The sequence below is a fragment of the Syngnathoides biaculeatus genome, chromosome 13, assembly GCF_019802595.1.
Source record: "Syngnathoides biaculeatus isolate LvHL_M chromosome 13, ASM1980259v1, whole genome shotgun sequence".
NCBI classification, from domain to species: domain Eukaryota; kingdom Metazoa; phylum Chordata; class Actinopteri; order Syngnathiformes; family Syngnathidae; genus Syngnathoides; species Syngnathoides biaculeatus.
In genome coordinates this window covers 2609055-2623248 of record NC_084652.1, presented here as the reverse complement: position 1 = coordinate 2623248, position 14194 = coordinate 2609055, and the positions used below count along the sequence as shown (strand labels likewise).

Sequence of the window (14194 nt, the reverse complement as noted above, 5' to 3'; positions counted from 1 at the left end):
TGAATTGTTAACATTGAAAAGTTACACTTAATAACAACTGTTGAAAATGTGATGACTTGGCATTTCAAATTCAAATCCGAGTCCGGGTGGCACTAATCTACTTCCATAACAGACTGTCAAAATCTATATATATATATATACACTGTATATGTAGAGAGAAAGAGAGATATCCCATATTGCGAAATAACGATTTTGCCATATTGAGTTTTTAACAACTTCCCAGCTAGATGTTGTCTCCGGGAGGGAGGCTGCTCCGCCGGTTGGAGGGCATCTTAGCCGTGCGTAGCCCCGTTTCACCCCGGAGCGGTGCAAAGCTCCTGCCCAATAAAACAGGCAGCATCCCCGGGGCCCCTCCCTCAAGCCTCCAGTCAGCGCTTGTTTTTGCACCATTTATTTAGTGTGACACATCTCCAATTAAACTGTGGAGGCTGCTGCATCCCCCCCCCCCCCCATAACTACCTCTTATACCTCCCCAAAGGCTTTCTGTCACGCAGACGACGTGGCTATGAGGGGAGGCTAATGGCGGGGAAGGCATGGGAGGGGGTTGAGGGAGAAAGGGTGAAAGAGAGAGATCACGTCTTGCCTGCCAGCTATGATCATGCTGCCCCCCCCCCACCCCAAAAAGGTGCGCTGAATTGTAATCATCAAAAAAAAAAACAAAAAAATGGAAGAATATGATCAGCCCCCGAAATGGTGCAGCTATTGTACATCACTGTTTGCTTAATACACAACCGAATGAAGAACACGTGGAACCTTCAGAAGGGCCTACAAGTGTTCAGTGTTTACTACGATTCCGATACAAAAGCAATTTGTGTGCGTGCGAGTATGCACCTATGGTTTCTGGAGATCGCTGCGCACGTCATGATTTACTTCTACGGTGTGCCGCAGTAATTGGATGTGACACCATTTTCTGTGCTCTCCCCTGAGGACCGAACAGGAATCTGACTATTATGGCCCCAGTCATGAATATGTCAGCGCAGCTGCAAATAAAGTCCTGAGATATATATATATATTTTTTTTTTTCCCCCCCGGATAAGACGCTTGCTTGCTATAGCTCGTCTGTAACTGTGCTGATAGCGATGCCGCAAGGGTAAACGGCTCGTCCGTGTTGAAAATTGTCAAACGTTTACGCGGGAAGATTAATTGCCATTGTCCTGTAAATACTCGGAGACAAGGGTTAGCTTGTTTGCTCTCGTGTCAAAATGTGTAACTTTACATTATTATTCTTATTAATGTTGCTTTTCTGCTCATTCTGTCTGCATTTGACGCTCGAGGAACCATTTTAAAAGGAGACATACAATATGCACTAAAGCGGTACCCAAGTAGCCCAATAAGATACCTGTCAGACATTTTTGTCACAATAGCCAACAGATCAAGAACTATATCACACTTCTGATCACTACACTGCGTGTATGTGGCACACGGAGACACCACAAACCACAAATATCCCCGCATCGTGTTGCAAAAAAGTGTGTAGCTTCCTGTCGCAAGGAAGGCCAGAGTCCCGATTCGAGCCAGAACCTTAGAACCGGGAGGCAAACGTATCAACTTGCCAGCCGCCACGCCGCCATTTGCTAATTTCGTGTTCAAAATGGATGCGGTGCAGAAAAGACGTTCTCGACAAAACCTAATTATAAATGTTGCAGCTTCCATTTCCGCAATCGATACATAATTGTTGTGATGTATTAAGGTGATGAGGGGAAAAAAAATGCGTTCGCCGCGCATTCATCCATTTCATTTACGCTTCTTGACTTCCTAGTCTTCAGTCGTGTGTGTTGCTGTCTACGCACAACTTCTGGAAGGGATCACAGTGACTACTTTTAAACGTAGACGAGAGAGGATGCGTGTCAGACGACAACAAAAAGATTTCTTGAGAGCCTCGACTCGTTTCGCATGCTTCCGACGTTCGCCCCTTTGTTTAAATCCCGTCGTTTGCGGAGGGTTTAGCCATCAAATCAAATTGAGTGTGCTGTTTTGTGTGCGTTCTCGCCTCATAAAAAGGAGTCTCCGGGTGAACTAGCAGGTACGCTTATATCAGAATTCCCACAGCCTGCATAATTGTTGTAATTTGCTTTCCCTTTGGGTAATCTGTAAACATGGCTGTTTTGATGTTTTTGGCATCCTCCATTGGCTGAGCTCTCCAGCCCACCGGTGGAGCCCCCCATCCCAGCCCAGAGTGACACAAATAGATCCTTCCCCGCAAGATGCACGTAGCTGCACATGGGCAAAATCAATACGGCCCCGTCGCCGCTGGAACCGCGGTGGCATTAAAAGCGCCCCGCGAGCTGCTTCTCGCCACGTCGGTGTTTTAGGGAAATAAAACGATTGATTCTCTCGGGCGTCTGGTGGAGCGTTAATCCGAGCCCGCAAATTAGAATGCCTTTATTTGGTCACGTGAGCCCGCGATGTTCCCAAAAAGCCCGTCCCGGTGAGAGATAAAGAGGACGGCGCGGCCCGCTGCGCCCGGTGATGAAGAGCGCGCTACTTGACGCCCGTGTCCGAGCCGAGGAGGTGTCTGGATGCCCGGGGCTTCCATTAGAGGCACAGGATGGCGGCATGGGTCGATGTGCTAAGGTTTGGTTGGGGGTAGTCCATCTCACGTCAGTGTGGTTCCTTTCCCCCTGATGTGAAGAGCGCAGTAAACCCTGAGCCGCAGCAGACTGGAAGACAAAGAGGGGGAAGGACTGGAGCTTGCACTTGAATACAACAAAAATATAGCTCGGATCCTGGCACGCCTGCAAGAAAAAATATCTATCAATTTATTAGTTACGATGCTTTCACGTGTTTATCGTAGGCTGCACTTTCCACTGTGTTCACCAGGAGGTGTGAACGTTGTTGTCAAAAGGTGTGAATGTGTGTGTCAATGTCTGTCTGCAGTTGACCGGCGACGTGTCCGCGATGCGACGGCCCGCTCGCCTGAAGTCGTCCGGGATCGGACGCAGTTCACGTTCAAAGCGAAATGAGGATTCCGGTAAGTGCGATACAAAATGTGTATGGATGACATTTTGTGTTTGAAATCAGTTTGAGTGGCTCCCAAACTGGACCCGCTCAGTAACTTGGCTGCATTGGTTGCAACGGTGATTCTTGGAGGAGTCTAACCGTCACTGGGGGGGAGGAAAAAAAAAATATCCAACTTAGTGCCGGAAATATGGACCAAATTCTCTGAAAAGCTAAACTCTGAAAACCGTCATTGGCTGCAGGGACCCAAGACCCGTATTGGTGGTCTGGTACTGCATACGCCCAAAGTCACAAGCTCAAATGCCTTCCCCAATTCCACAAAGACAACGTGTTGGGTGTCTCACGCTCCCTCCAGGACCTTTCTGAGGGCGTTGAGCTGGTCCACGGGTTTATGGCGATGGCCTTAATCGACCTTATGTGTTTCCCGGACAAATCCCTGGAAATTTCTGCCAGCACACCACACCCACGTACACACATGTAGTCGCGCGCGTCGTGTAGCTCCACCCTGTCAGTGGGAAGCTTGGAAGTTCTCTGCCCCAGTTCTCGGCGTCCTTGAGAGTTGCGCCTGCAGGCCTCCGCTGGTGGGGTCCCGCCGTGCACAATGTGCGCTTCTCGCTCGGGGGTCCTGCTGTAGCTTGGCGGCTCTCCAGAGCTCTCTAGACGTCTCGCTTACTTCCCAAAATAAGGCGGCGCAGATACAAATCACTTTGCTTTCTTGGAAATAATCGAGAATTATAGATCGGTAGATGTACTGTAGATAATGGAGAATTAGGATGGAGTTTCTCTTGCAAAATAAAAACCATTATTTATGTGGATTACCAGAATTAAAAATTTTAATTTGGCTATAGTACAAATTGATACAGCTCTGTAGATACAGATCAGAACAGCCTTTTTCTTTTGTTTCTTTGGTATGCCAAAAATGTTCGTGGGTGAATGCTGCATTTTTAAAATGATACCATTAATTTCCGACATATGGAACTTAAACCAAATGGGGTATTTTATGTCTTGCATCCTTACAAATGTTCTTCTTGAGATTTTTTTTTTTTTAAGAACTTGGGAACGGGTCATTTTGACCTGCAATAAAACAGGAGTTAAACATCAACGACACGCTCATGGACGTTATCAGATATGCTAATATAAATATTCTATTGGTTGCTCCAATGTAAACAAAGTTGATAAGGATGAAGTTATTATTCCTAATTCTAGCAATCCATGTAAACCATGCGAGTGTGCCAAAGCTGTTCTCTCTCCCTTACGTCTCTTCACAGGAGAGTAGTTTTACTTGAGTTTTGTCACTACAAAGAGCAAAATTAGGGTGGATCCGTGCTTTTGTATTTTGTCCTTGGCTTGTACCCACAGGGATTTTGCTCCCCTTCTTTTCCCTCTTTGGCCTCCAGAGCTGGGAATCGGTGGGCTGAGAGGCAATTCCCCCGACCAGCCCTTGGCGAGAGCTATCCTGATTAGCATGCCGCCTGCTCTTTGGCAGCACTTCTGCAGGCCACCGGCGCTATCACTTACGTGCTGTTTGTATTTGTACTCGATAGTGTGTGCCGTTATAATTGGAACGAGCTCAGGAACCCGCCGCGCTTTTGATCTGCCGCCAGGCGCTTGTCGTTCTATAGCGGGCCGCGGCTCTCACCTCGGAGCTCCCGGAGGACTGTTGGGGAAACTGCGACTCTTGTGTTCAGGGAAGGAGGGGGGGGGGGGGGAAATGAAAAATCTGCCAAATGCATATCAGTCAAGGTCGAACTATATTGAGAGAAGTGGAGGTTAAAAAAAAAAAAGGAGACGGGTAGAGTCACAAGATGGTGCAATATTTTGCTGATTATGCATTGGGATATGCAAAAGTTTGGCTCGTCCACTCCTTTGGATCAATACCAGCAAAGGCCCGATTGTCGGATGTCTCCGTGCAGGAGATTACGCCAATCGATTATCGTGTTGTGCGAGATGTGCTAAGAGTTATCTCCTCCCCCCGTGATCTGCGTAGAAAATCATTTTAACCCTCTTCAAATTATATGACGGCAAATTCACATCTGTGTGTGTTCAACACCGATTTCAGCCAGTCCGCGGATTACGCGACCGGAAGCGTGGACACAAATAGAGGAGCAACTGGTTGCTCAAATTCGCCACGACAAAAATGACAACAAGGCGGAGAGGATTTAACTGCAATGTAGTCACGAGATAAGCAAATAGTTAGCCTGGCCACAGATAATTTGGGGAAATCAAGGCCAGTCTTGACCACAGTCAGAGGTGCAACGTGGCATTTGGAGGCCCAAGGCAAACTCAGTCACGTTCGTGTGCTGCACTCGCAATATTTTTAATTGTAGTCCACCTCCACACAAGCTCTTATGAAATCTATGACAATTTTATGACACCTGGTTATGCAATTGTTTCCCCCCAACTTTCCCAGCGAATATTTATCAGCAGCGATTTTGAATATCGCCCATCATCAACTAAAAAGTGTGAATTTGAGAAAAATTCTCCCATTTCCACCGTCTTGATGAATCCAACAGGTCACCAGTTTTACTGTGATCGATCAGAATATTAATCAACGTTTGTCATTTTACCCTTTCGACTGCTTTAGTCCTCACAACGCCACGCGATTCAATTCCACTTTATTTATTGAGCACTTTAAAAGCAACCGCCGCCGTAAATAAGGAAAAATACATTCGATAAAATAAGATGATTGTGGTATGATAGAAGCAAAACAAAATGGGGGGGGGGAAAAATGTTCCTAATGTTGTGGCCCACGAGCGCACACGCCGTACAGGATGCGGAAAATAAAGTGTACTCAACAGGAACATGCAATTAAGAAAACACTCACGAGGGTGCAATACGGAACATAAAATACACAGCTTGTCATAAACTCTGAATGGCTTTTATGAATTGTCGTCATAACAATAACTAGCCGCAATCGCCAACATAAAAGATGAAAATGAATTAAATGACACACAAAAATGGTTACGCATGGAGACGGTTGCGGGCGTTGTTGTCGTGAACTTTAATGCCACATCTGTAACTGACTCCCAAGTGATGTGTGCGTGTCTTTTATTTGTGTCCTCCTCATCACGTTTGCAAGTTGATGTCAGCACTCTTGAAAAGTGGATTGGCTCGAGACTTTGAGCATGGGGCCAGGGAGGGGTGGGTGGGGGCGCTCAGGTAACAGGAAAAAAAGATGTGCACTACATATTTAGAGTTCTCATATTATTAAGTAAAATTAGAGAAATCTTAGGCTCATATTTTATTTTGCCACTTGAATTATTGCCAAGACATTTTTTGGGAGGTTAAAAATACAATAATAATGGGCGTTAACTATCTGTTAATTTTCACTATTTGAAGAATTGCGTCGATCCACTGGACTACATAAAGCATATGTATCCATTACAATACGGTAAATACATTTAATTAGATACATTTTCCAACTCTCGTTTCCTTTTGTAACTTTTTGGGATAACCAGAAAAGGCAAATTAAAAAAAAAAGCATCAAATTGAAATATCCTACCTGAAGATGGTGTTTCATTTATTTTTTAGAAAGTTCCAATAAATAAAAAAAAAAAGTACTTTTAGCTTCGTCCAAAAGTTTCTGATCGCTGTGGGAATCTTAATGTTGCCCCCCCCCCCCTCCATCTTTGCATGCCCCTCCTTGTCTGCCCACGAGGTCATTACGCGCTAGATCATCGTCGTTAGCATTAGCCCCGTCATTAGCACGCTCATCCTTCTTTTTTGACCATACACAAGGCCGCCTTGTTGCGCCGCAGTCATCGGGGGCCAAAAGATTCCGCCGAGAATACCTCTGATGAGCTTGTTCCAGGAGGGCATTACCACCAGTTAAGTACAAACACCTGCTAAAATATTGGCAATTAGCACATAATTAGCGACTAATGTATTTCTAATCCATCGCGGGCTGTAGAGTCGTCTCCTTTTTTGTTTTTTTTCCTCTCGCGTAGACACCCCCTTTTTTAATGTTCTCTGCTGTTATTGTTTTCCTCAGGTATTTGTATCCCAAGAAGATTGACTAAGTGCCCTAGTTCATCATATGCAAATGACTTATTAATTACACATGCATTTTGCCCGTTACCCAAAGACATCAAAGGGGCTGCGAGTCTTCTTCGGCTGGTCCCCGTTGTAGCCGCCTCGTGTTGCAACAAACGCCTGCGTGTGCACTTTGCGGCGAGGCTTTTCGGGGGCGCAATAACGACATCGTCAATTAAAAATGTACACAGGAACCTCTCTGCTCCCCAGTATTTGACAAACACCTCTGGTGCTCTTTGCTTGTTCAGTTGCCGTGAATAGCAAACAATCGCTGGTGCCTGGATTCGAAAGCACTGCTTCAAAGCGGAGAACACGAGACACCAAAGTGTTTAAAGCAAAGCGAATAGATCATTTTCCATTAAATGTATCATTTTTTTCTTTTTTTTTTTAAGGCCCTGGTCGATTAGTTTGACTTGGCAGTACATACAGGCTGAAATCTGAGTGGACTTTAGATCTAGCATCCACACACCGGAATTTCAGGCCTACGGAGCGCACCTGGTTATAAGCCTCACCCAGTACATTTGGAAAGGAAATACCATTTGGTACATACATAAGCCGCACCTGTGGAAAAGCCGCAAGTCCCCACATTGAAGCACGAGATATTTACAAAAAAAGACGGTACGCGGAAAGAGTTTTCAAAGTTAGCAACAACATGGTAGCATGAACATAGCTGGTTTAAAAAAACAAAACCAAAAAAAAAACATACCGGTTAAAAACAAAAAACAGCCGCGGCAGCTACACAGGCGCAACACGTTAGCACAGCACTAACAGGGCCAGTTAAAAAAAAAAAATAAACATACTGGTAAAAAAATCACTGAGACACGGCAGTAACACAACAGCAACATGCTAGTGCAGCGCTAACAGGACCAGTTAAAAAAAAAACCATACTGGTAAAAAATCACTGAGGCATGGCAGTAACACAACAGCAACACGCTAGTGCAGCGCTAACAGGACCAGTTAAAAAAAAACATACTGGTAAAAAAATCACTGAGACACGGCAGTAACACAACAGCAACACGCTAGTGCAGCGCTAACATGACCAGTTAAAAAAAAATAAACATACTGGTAAAAAAATCACTGAGGCACGGCAGTAACACAACAGCAACACGCTAGCGCAGGGCTAACAGGGCCGGTTAAAAAAAACAACATACTGGTAAAAGTCACTTCCTCGGCATATATATTCCACCGATCTCACTTACCTTTTCCGCTAGAGTGCCCCCATGCGGCACAAAGTGCACAAAATAGCTGTATCACCGCATAAGCCGCAGGGTTGAAAGGGTGTGAAAAAAGTTGCGGCTCATGGGCCGGAAATTACGGTACATGTACTGGAAACGGTACAGCCAAGAGAAAAACTACGAAACCGAATTGACTGTCGGGTATGTTATCATCCAACTTCAATGGGACAAGTAGTTGAATTGAGGCTGTGAATGTAGGTCAGCGCTCCTGATTGCGTTTCGGCCAGCTGGGAAGGCCTTGATTCCCCGCTGCATCATTTTTAATCGTTTGCATATTATTGACTCAACTGCAAATTGTTCCAGTTTGGAGGTCCCACATTTGGTTGACGCGGCTTGGAATTTCAACACATTTAATCGGTCGGTATTCAGCAAGAGCATTTTCAAAACGGTCGAGCGGGTGCAAACAAACAATTATTCCCGACTACGTCTTTAAAATGGCCACCGATTCTGACCCGTCCAATGAATCTGCTCCGTGGACGCCGTAATGGCGTTTTGGCCTCCATTGTTTAGCCCGAGCGTCGCATCGTTTGCTCGGCTCGCTCGTCCCCCGGCGGCTTTCCCGCGTTAACGAGCCGTACGGCAGAGTGTGATTTATCCACGCGCTAACGTCTCACATTGATTAGCGATAGAGCCGTAATTGGATGCCTGCCTTCAAAACCGGAAAGGATAGGAAAAGAACTTAATATTAATTTAAAAAAAAAATTAAAAAAACACTTATGTATGCCGTGCTACTTGCCCAACAAAGGGCTACACTGACTGGGAGCTACTCGGGTGTAATTAGCACAGAATTTTGCTTTGATTATTAAGAGAAAAAAAAAAAAAAGTAATAGAGCATTTCGCTTCCCCATGCCGACCTGATTTTATTTAAACCTCTGCTTATTGAGCTAATAAAAATTAAAACGGTTTTAGTTACAGTACATCAGTTTTGATTAAATACACTCCGCGCATAATGAGAACATTGATTGGAATACTCATTTTTGAATCATCAAACAATTGTTCGGGGCACGGAAGCGGATTTGGTCAAGTCGAAATGGACGCCACAAGCCACAAAAAAAAAAAATCAGAAATATTTTAAAATTTCCATTTTTACAAATGAAGCCCAAGTTATAACAAGGGGGCTCAATATCGCTATTAGTTGCCTTTCAGACTCACCGCCCCACAAAAAAAAGTTGTTTTCCATTGAACTTCAAACTCAGTGCGTCGTACACTTTATATAAAAAAAAATATAAATAAATGCAAGAAAGCAAAATGCAGTATCTGAGCTTGTTGACAGGGTGGACAGTGACATGGTAGACTTTTGCAAGCATATAAACGACAACTTGATGGACCAGTTGAGTGTACCGTTTAAAAAATGTAGGTTCTTAGATCACATAATATTTTGCTATGACAGCTTGGAAATGTTGAGCTTTGACGTCATCCAGCAACACATAATATGATGAGAGAAATTGACGAAATATAAGTTTAAACATTTTATTTTGCAGCGATCCACCATCTCAGCCCCAATTAAAGAGTAATTAAATTAAATTAAACATCAGGGGCACGTGGAAAATGTCCATTATGATTAGGAAAAAAACAACATACACATACATGACTTGTTTGATAAAATATTAAAACCAGAAACATATTTTTGATGAAGTGTCATATAATCGCTTATTACTCAGAATGTACCGGTAGTTAGCATAACACAATGCGGGACAGACAATGGGGGGAAAAAAAATTAATCTCTTATCATTATACCGACACCTGTCCAAATGTTCGGCCACTTCTAGTAAGACCTCCGAGTTTCATAATTGTGCTACATTTTCACCAAGACCATAAGGACCCAGGGGGGGAACCTCTTTGGACTTGTTTATTGACTCTTCCATTAAAGCCATCTATTTTTAAATGTGTAGCTGTTATAATAAAAGTCATGTCATCGGGAGAGTATTGGAAAATATATCTCCACTCAGGCCGAGTTTTCAAACCGCTCACAGAAGGCCGATTTGGGACCACGTGAACATCTGATCCGGCCTGCCGTGCAATTGAAAAGCATAGCTGAAATACATATATCCATTCAATTTCAATCATAGCACGTAAGGTAGCTGACTTTGGGCAGGAAGTGGGAATACATACACAATTAGTCGCACATAAATTCAGTCTTAAATCAACATAAAAATCACATTTTTGATGGATCACTTCTATAGTTCCTATTTTTGATAAAACCCAAGCATGAGCAGAACACATACATAAAAAAAAAAAAAAAAGGCGAAAGGTCAAATTTGAATCCTGAACTTCAGAAGTGTGAGACGGATGTGCTCCTACTAGGCCCGTGGTGCTCCTTATATGATATAAAAAAAAAAAAAAAAAATTCAAGCAGCAAGTATGAAAAGTTGTTTCCCCAGTCTGTCCCCTCCACATTAAGCCACCAGGTGGGGCTACTTCTCCCCAAATCAAGCCCCACAGTCTTTTTTTTTTTTTAATATTTTTTTTCCCCCCTTCGAGGCCTTCTGTGTGGTACCTCCCAAACTGTCATTTTTCATAGGGAGACCACACAGTCCGCAGTTGTCCTCATTACTAAAAAGCCAGTCCGCCCCCCCCCCCCAGCCTCTCCTCCTCCCCTCAAGGTAACTTCATCAACGCGGCACACAAATCTATCTCAGGTGCTCTATTTATATTTCGCCGTCGCTGCCACGAAGATTTATTCTCCGCTCCTGTCAATCCGTCTCTTTAATGGTCAAAGACAGTCTTTTTCCATAAGGTGTGTGTGTGTAGAGAGACGAAATGGCACACCTCCGAATCGCAAAGCGATGGAGAGTCATCGTTAAGATGGCCAACTCAGATGTCATGTAATTAAGATGATAGTGGAGGGGGGGGGGAGAAGGAAAAAAAAAAAACAAAAAAAAAACCACATTTCACGGGTTATTAATGCGGGCTAATGATGCCGGGATCAACTGGAAGATGTCTGCTAGTTATGTGGGGTTAATCTCCTCATTTTCACCAAAGCCGTCCAGATAAACATCTTTCCACGCGCACGCGCTTGGAAACCCCCCCACCCCCCAAGGAAAATGCGCGGCAGCGTCCCGACATCATCAAGAAAAGTTAAGAGGCACCGAAAATAAAAGTGCTACGTGTGCAGCCTTTTTTTTTTTTTTTTTTCCCCCCGACACGTAGGCGAACGCGCAGCACATCAGAGGTTGGCCGCGAGGGGGAACTCGAGCGGAAAACGTAAGAGTGAGAATATATGTGGAATATATGTGCCGAGGAAGTGACTTAACTTTTTTTTTTTTTAACCGGCTCTGTTAGCACTGCGCTAGCGTTGGCGCTGTGCCAGCGTGCTGTTGCTGTGTTACTGCCGTGTCTCAGTGATTTTTACCGGTATGTTTTTTTTCTTTTTTTTTTTTTTTTTTTTACCAGCCCTGTTAGCGTTGCGTTAGGTTAAGCGCCACATTAGCGTGTTTCTGCTGCGTTTCTGTGATTTTTTTTTTTTTTTTTCTAACGGCCGCAAGGGGGCACTCGAGCAGAATTGGTAAAAGTGAGACCAATGGAATATATGTGCCGAGGAAATGACTTTTAACTTTTTTTTTTTTTTTAAACCGGGCTCTGTTAGCGCTGTGCTAGCGTGTTGCTGCTGTGTTACTGCTGTGTCTCAGTGATTTTTACCGGTATGTTTTTTTTTTTGTTTGTTTTTTTACCGTGTTGCTACTGTGTAGCTGCTGCGGCAGTTTATTTTTTACCAGTATTTTTTTTTTTTTTTTTACTAGCCCTGTTCGTGCTACCGTGTTGTTGCTATGTTAAGCTAAGCTAATGTATTAAAACTTTGAAAACTCTTTCTTTGTAAATATCTCATGTTTCAATGTGGGCACTTGCGGCTTTCACACGGGTGCGGCTTACGTATGCACCAAATGGTATTTCCTTTCCAAATGTACTGGGTGAGCCTTATAATCAGGTGCGCTCTGTTGGTCAGAAATTATGGTAAGTTCAAGGCATTTCTCATTCAATACATAGATGACGTCATTCTTTGGAAAATCAGCATCTTGATATCACATATTTAATGATATGCCAGTACACTATTAGTTTCTTGAATTACATGAAATCAGCTGTATTGTTAATGACGTTTTAGGGTGAGGATTTGCATGTGGTACCCACGTTTGTTTATTTGTTTGTTTGTACAAACATTTTTGGAATCATACTTAAACGCTATCACGCTGGATATTACATTTTTCATCTTTTACTCTTAAGGAGACTTTCTGCATTCCAGTGCTGCTAATTTGGTTAGCATCTGAATTCAAATGGTCTCAGGAGTTAACTTGAATCTGTATGTGTGAACAACACTGTCGATGAACTGTAGCTCCAACAGTTACTAACCTTCTTCTTTTTTTTTTAATTGGGAAAACTGAGGCAATTTGTTTTTGCTGGTATGGGATTCATAGGGGATGTATTATTGAAAATTGACTTTTTAATTGTTTGCATGCAAATAGTTGAGTCTCTGGAGCGCCTGCCAGCCCATCAAGTGTGAAATGAAACAACCAAGTAAATCTTTTGACAAGCAAGTAAAATTCTGCTACTTTCTGCAAATGTTTCTCTGAGTGAGTCCAAATTGAGACGTCACAATTCAGCTAATTGAAATTATGAGCACTTCCACACTGAATTTCTCAGCGCATGCCTTAAGTAGCAAGAAGTGAGTTGAAAATCTCCCGCTGTCCATCGAGCGTGTGACTCCAGAAGCTTCTAAAAACACAGTGAAAAGTTCTTAGTTTATTGCTCGTTGCTCGAGTAATAACGCAACAATAAATATAACAAAGTCAAATTTGAATAGCCACTCGCTTGGTGCATGCCCGAGCGCGTCATGGTAAAAAAAAAGCGATTCTTGACATTTGCATGACTGGACTGCCCCTCGAAACTCATATTGCCAGAAAAATGCCAGTGACGGGGAAGTGTAATATGCCCATCTCATTCTTTTTGGTCAACTTTGACTCAGAAAAATGCCCAGAATGTCCTTTTTTTTCACGGTTTCAGCTCCTATTGACCGTGCTCATTAGCATCGAAGGACAAAACCTACGGTACTTCTGCCTTCTATTTGTTTTTTGGTTTTTCATTTTCATTTCTCTACCGCTTCTCGTCATGCGGGTCACGGGTGTGCCGGACCCTATCCCAGCTTTCTTCGGGCGAGAGGCCGGGTACGCCCTGAACTGGTCGCCAGCCAATTGCAGGGCACATCGAAACAAACAACACGTTCGCAACAACTTTCACGCCTTTGGGCAATTTTGAGTCTTCAATCAACCTGGTGCAGATTTTTGAGATATGGGAGGAAACCGGAGCACCCGGAGGATACCACATCGGCACGCGGAGAACATGCCAAGCCAGATCTGAACCTTGTTCCTGAGAACTGCGAGGCAGATACTGTAACCACTCGACCACCGTGCCCCCTCTTTTCATTTGTTTTTCTTTCATTTTATTCTGTCTTGTGTTGTAAAAAAAAAAAAAAAAACACCCCAAAACTAAGCAAAGTTCTCAAATAGACCTTCCCCTTTTCTCTTAAAGCTGCACATAGTATTTATGCGTAGAAAAAAAAAAGAAAACAATAACTTGGAAATACTGAGCTACAAAGTCCGAATCTTTGAGACGGGAAGTTTTCAACTCAAAAATGACGGCCCCTTAAGTTTACGTCCGGCGACATAAAAGTGTCACGGCTTGTGATGACTTTATCGCGAAGGCTCCGACTATTACATTGTCATTAGTTACCCCGGGTGCCTGCGCCTCGTTAATGTAACACAAACAACAACGTTTGTGCGTGTGTGTGTGTGTGTGTGTAGGGGGGGGGGATCCCCGCAGATAATGTGGTGCTGTTTAATGAGGCTCCGCATTTGCATAGCGGCCTCCACCCCCACGTGCGGCCCCTTCTCTCATTTATAAAAATAAATGGCGGACTAATAAAGTCCACTCTCGGCCCCGCAGCCCACGTCCCCGCGGCAGCGCAGGAAACACAATTC

The 14194-nt window shown here is 43.8% G+C and overlaps 1 protein-coding gene across 1 annotated transcript in view; it reads left to right on the top strand.

The window, feature by feature from the left end:
- LOC133510649 (zinc finger protein 521) overlaps window positions 1–14194 on the top strand; it is a 173750-nt gene that overhangs the window by 1153 nt on the left and 158403 nt on the right. The window contains exon 2 of the mRNA XM_061838800.1: window positions 2878–2971. Within this exon, the coding sequence (XP_061694784.1) occupies window positions 2960–2971 (12 nt within the window). The 5' untranslated portion in view covers window positions 2878–2959. The remainder of the gene's footprint in view (window positions 1–2877; window positions 2972–14194) is intronic.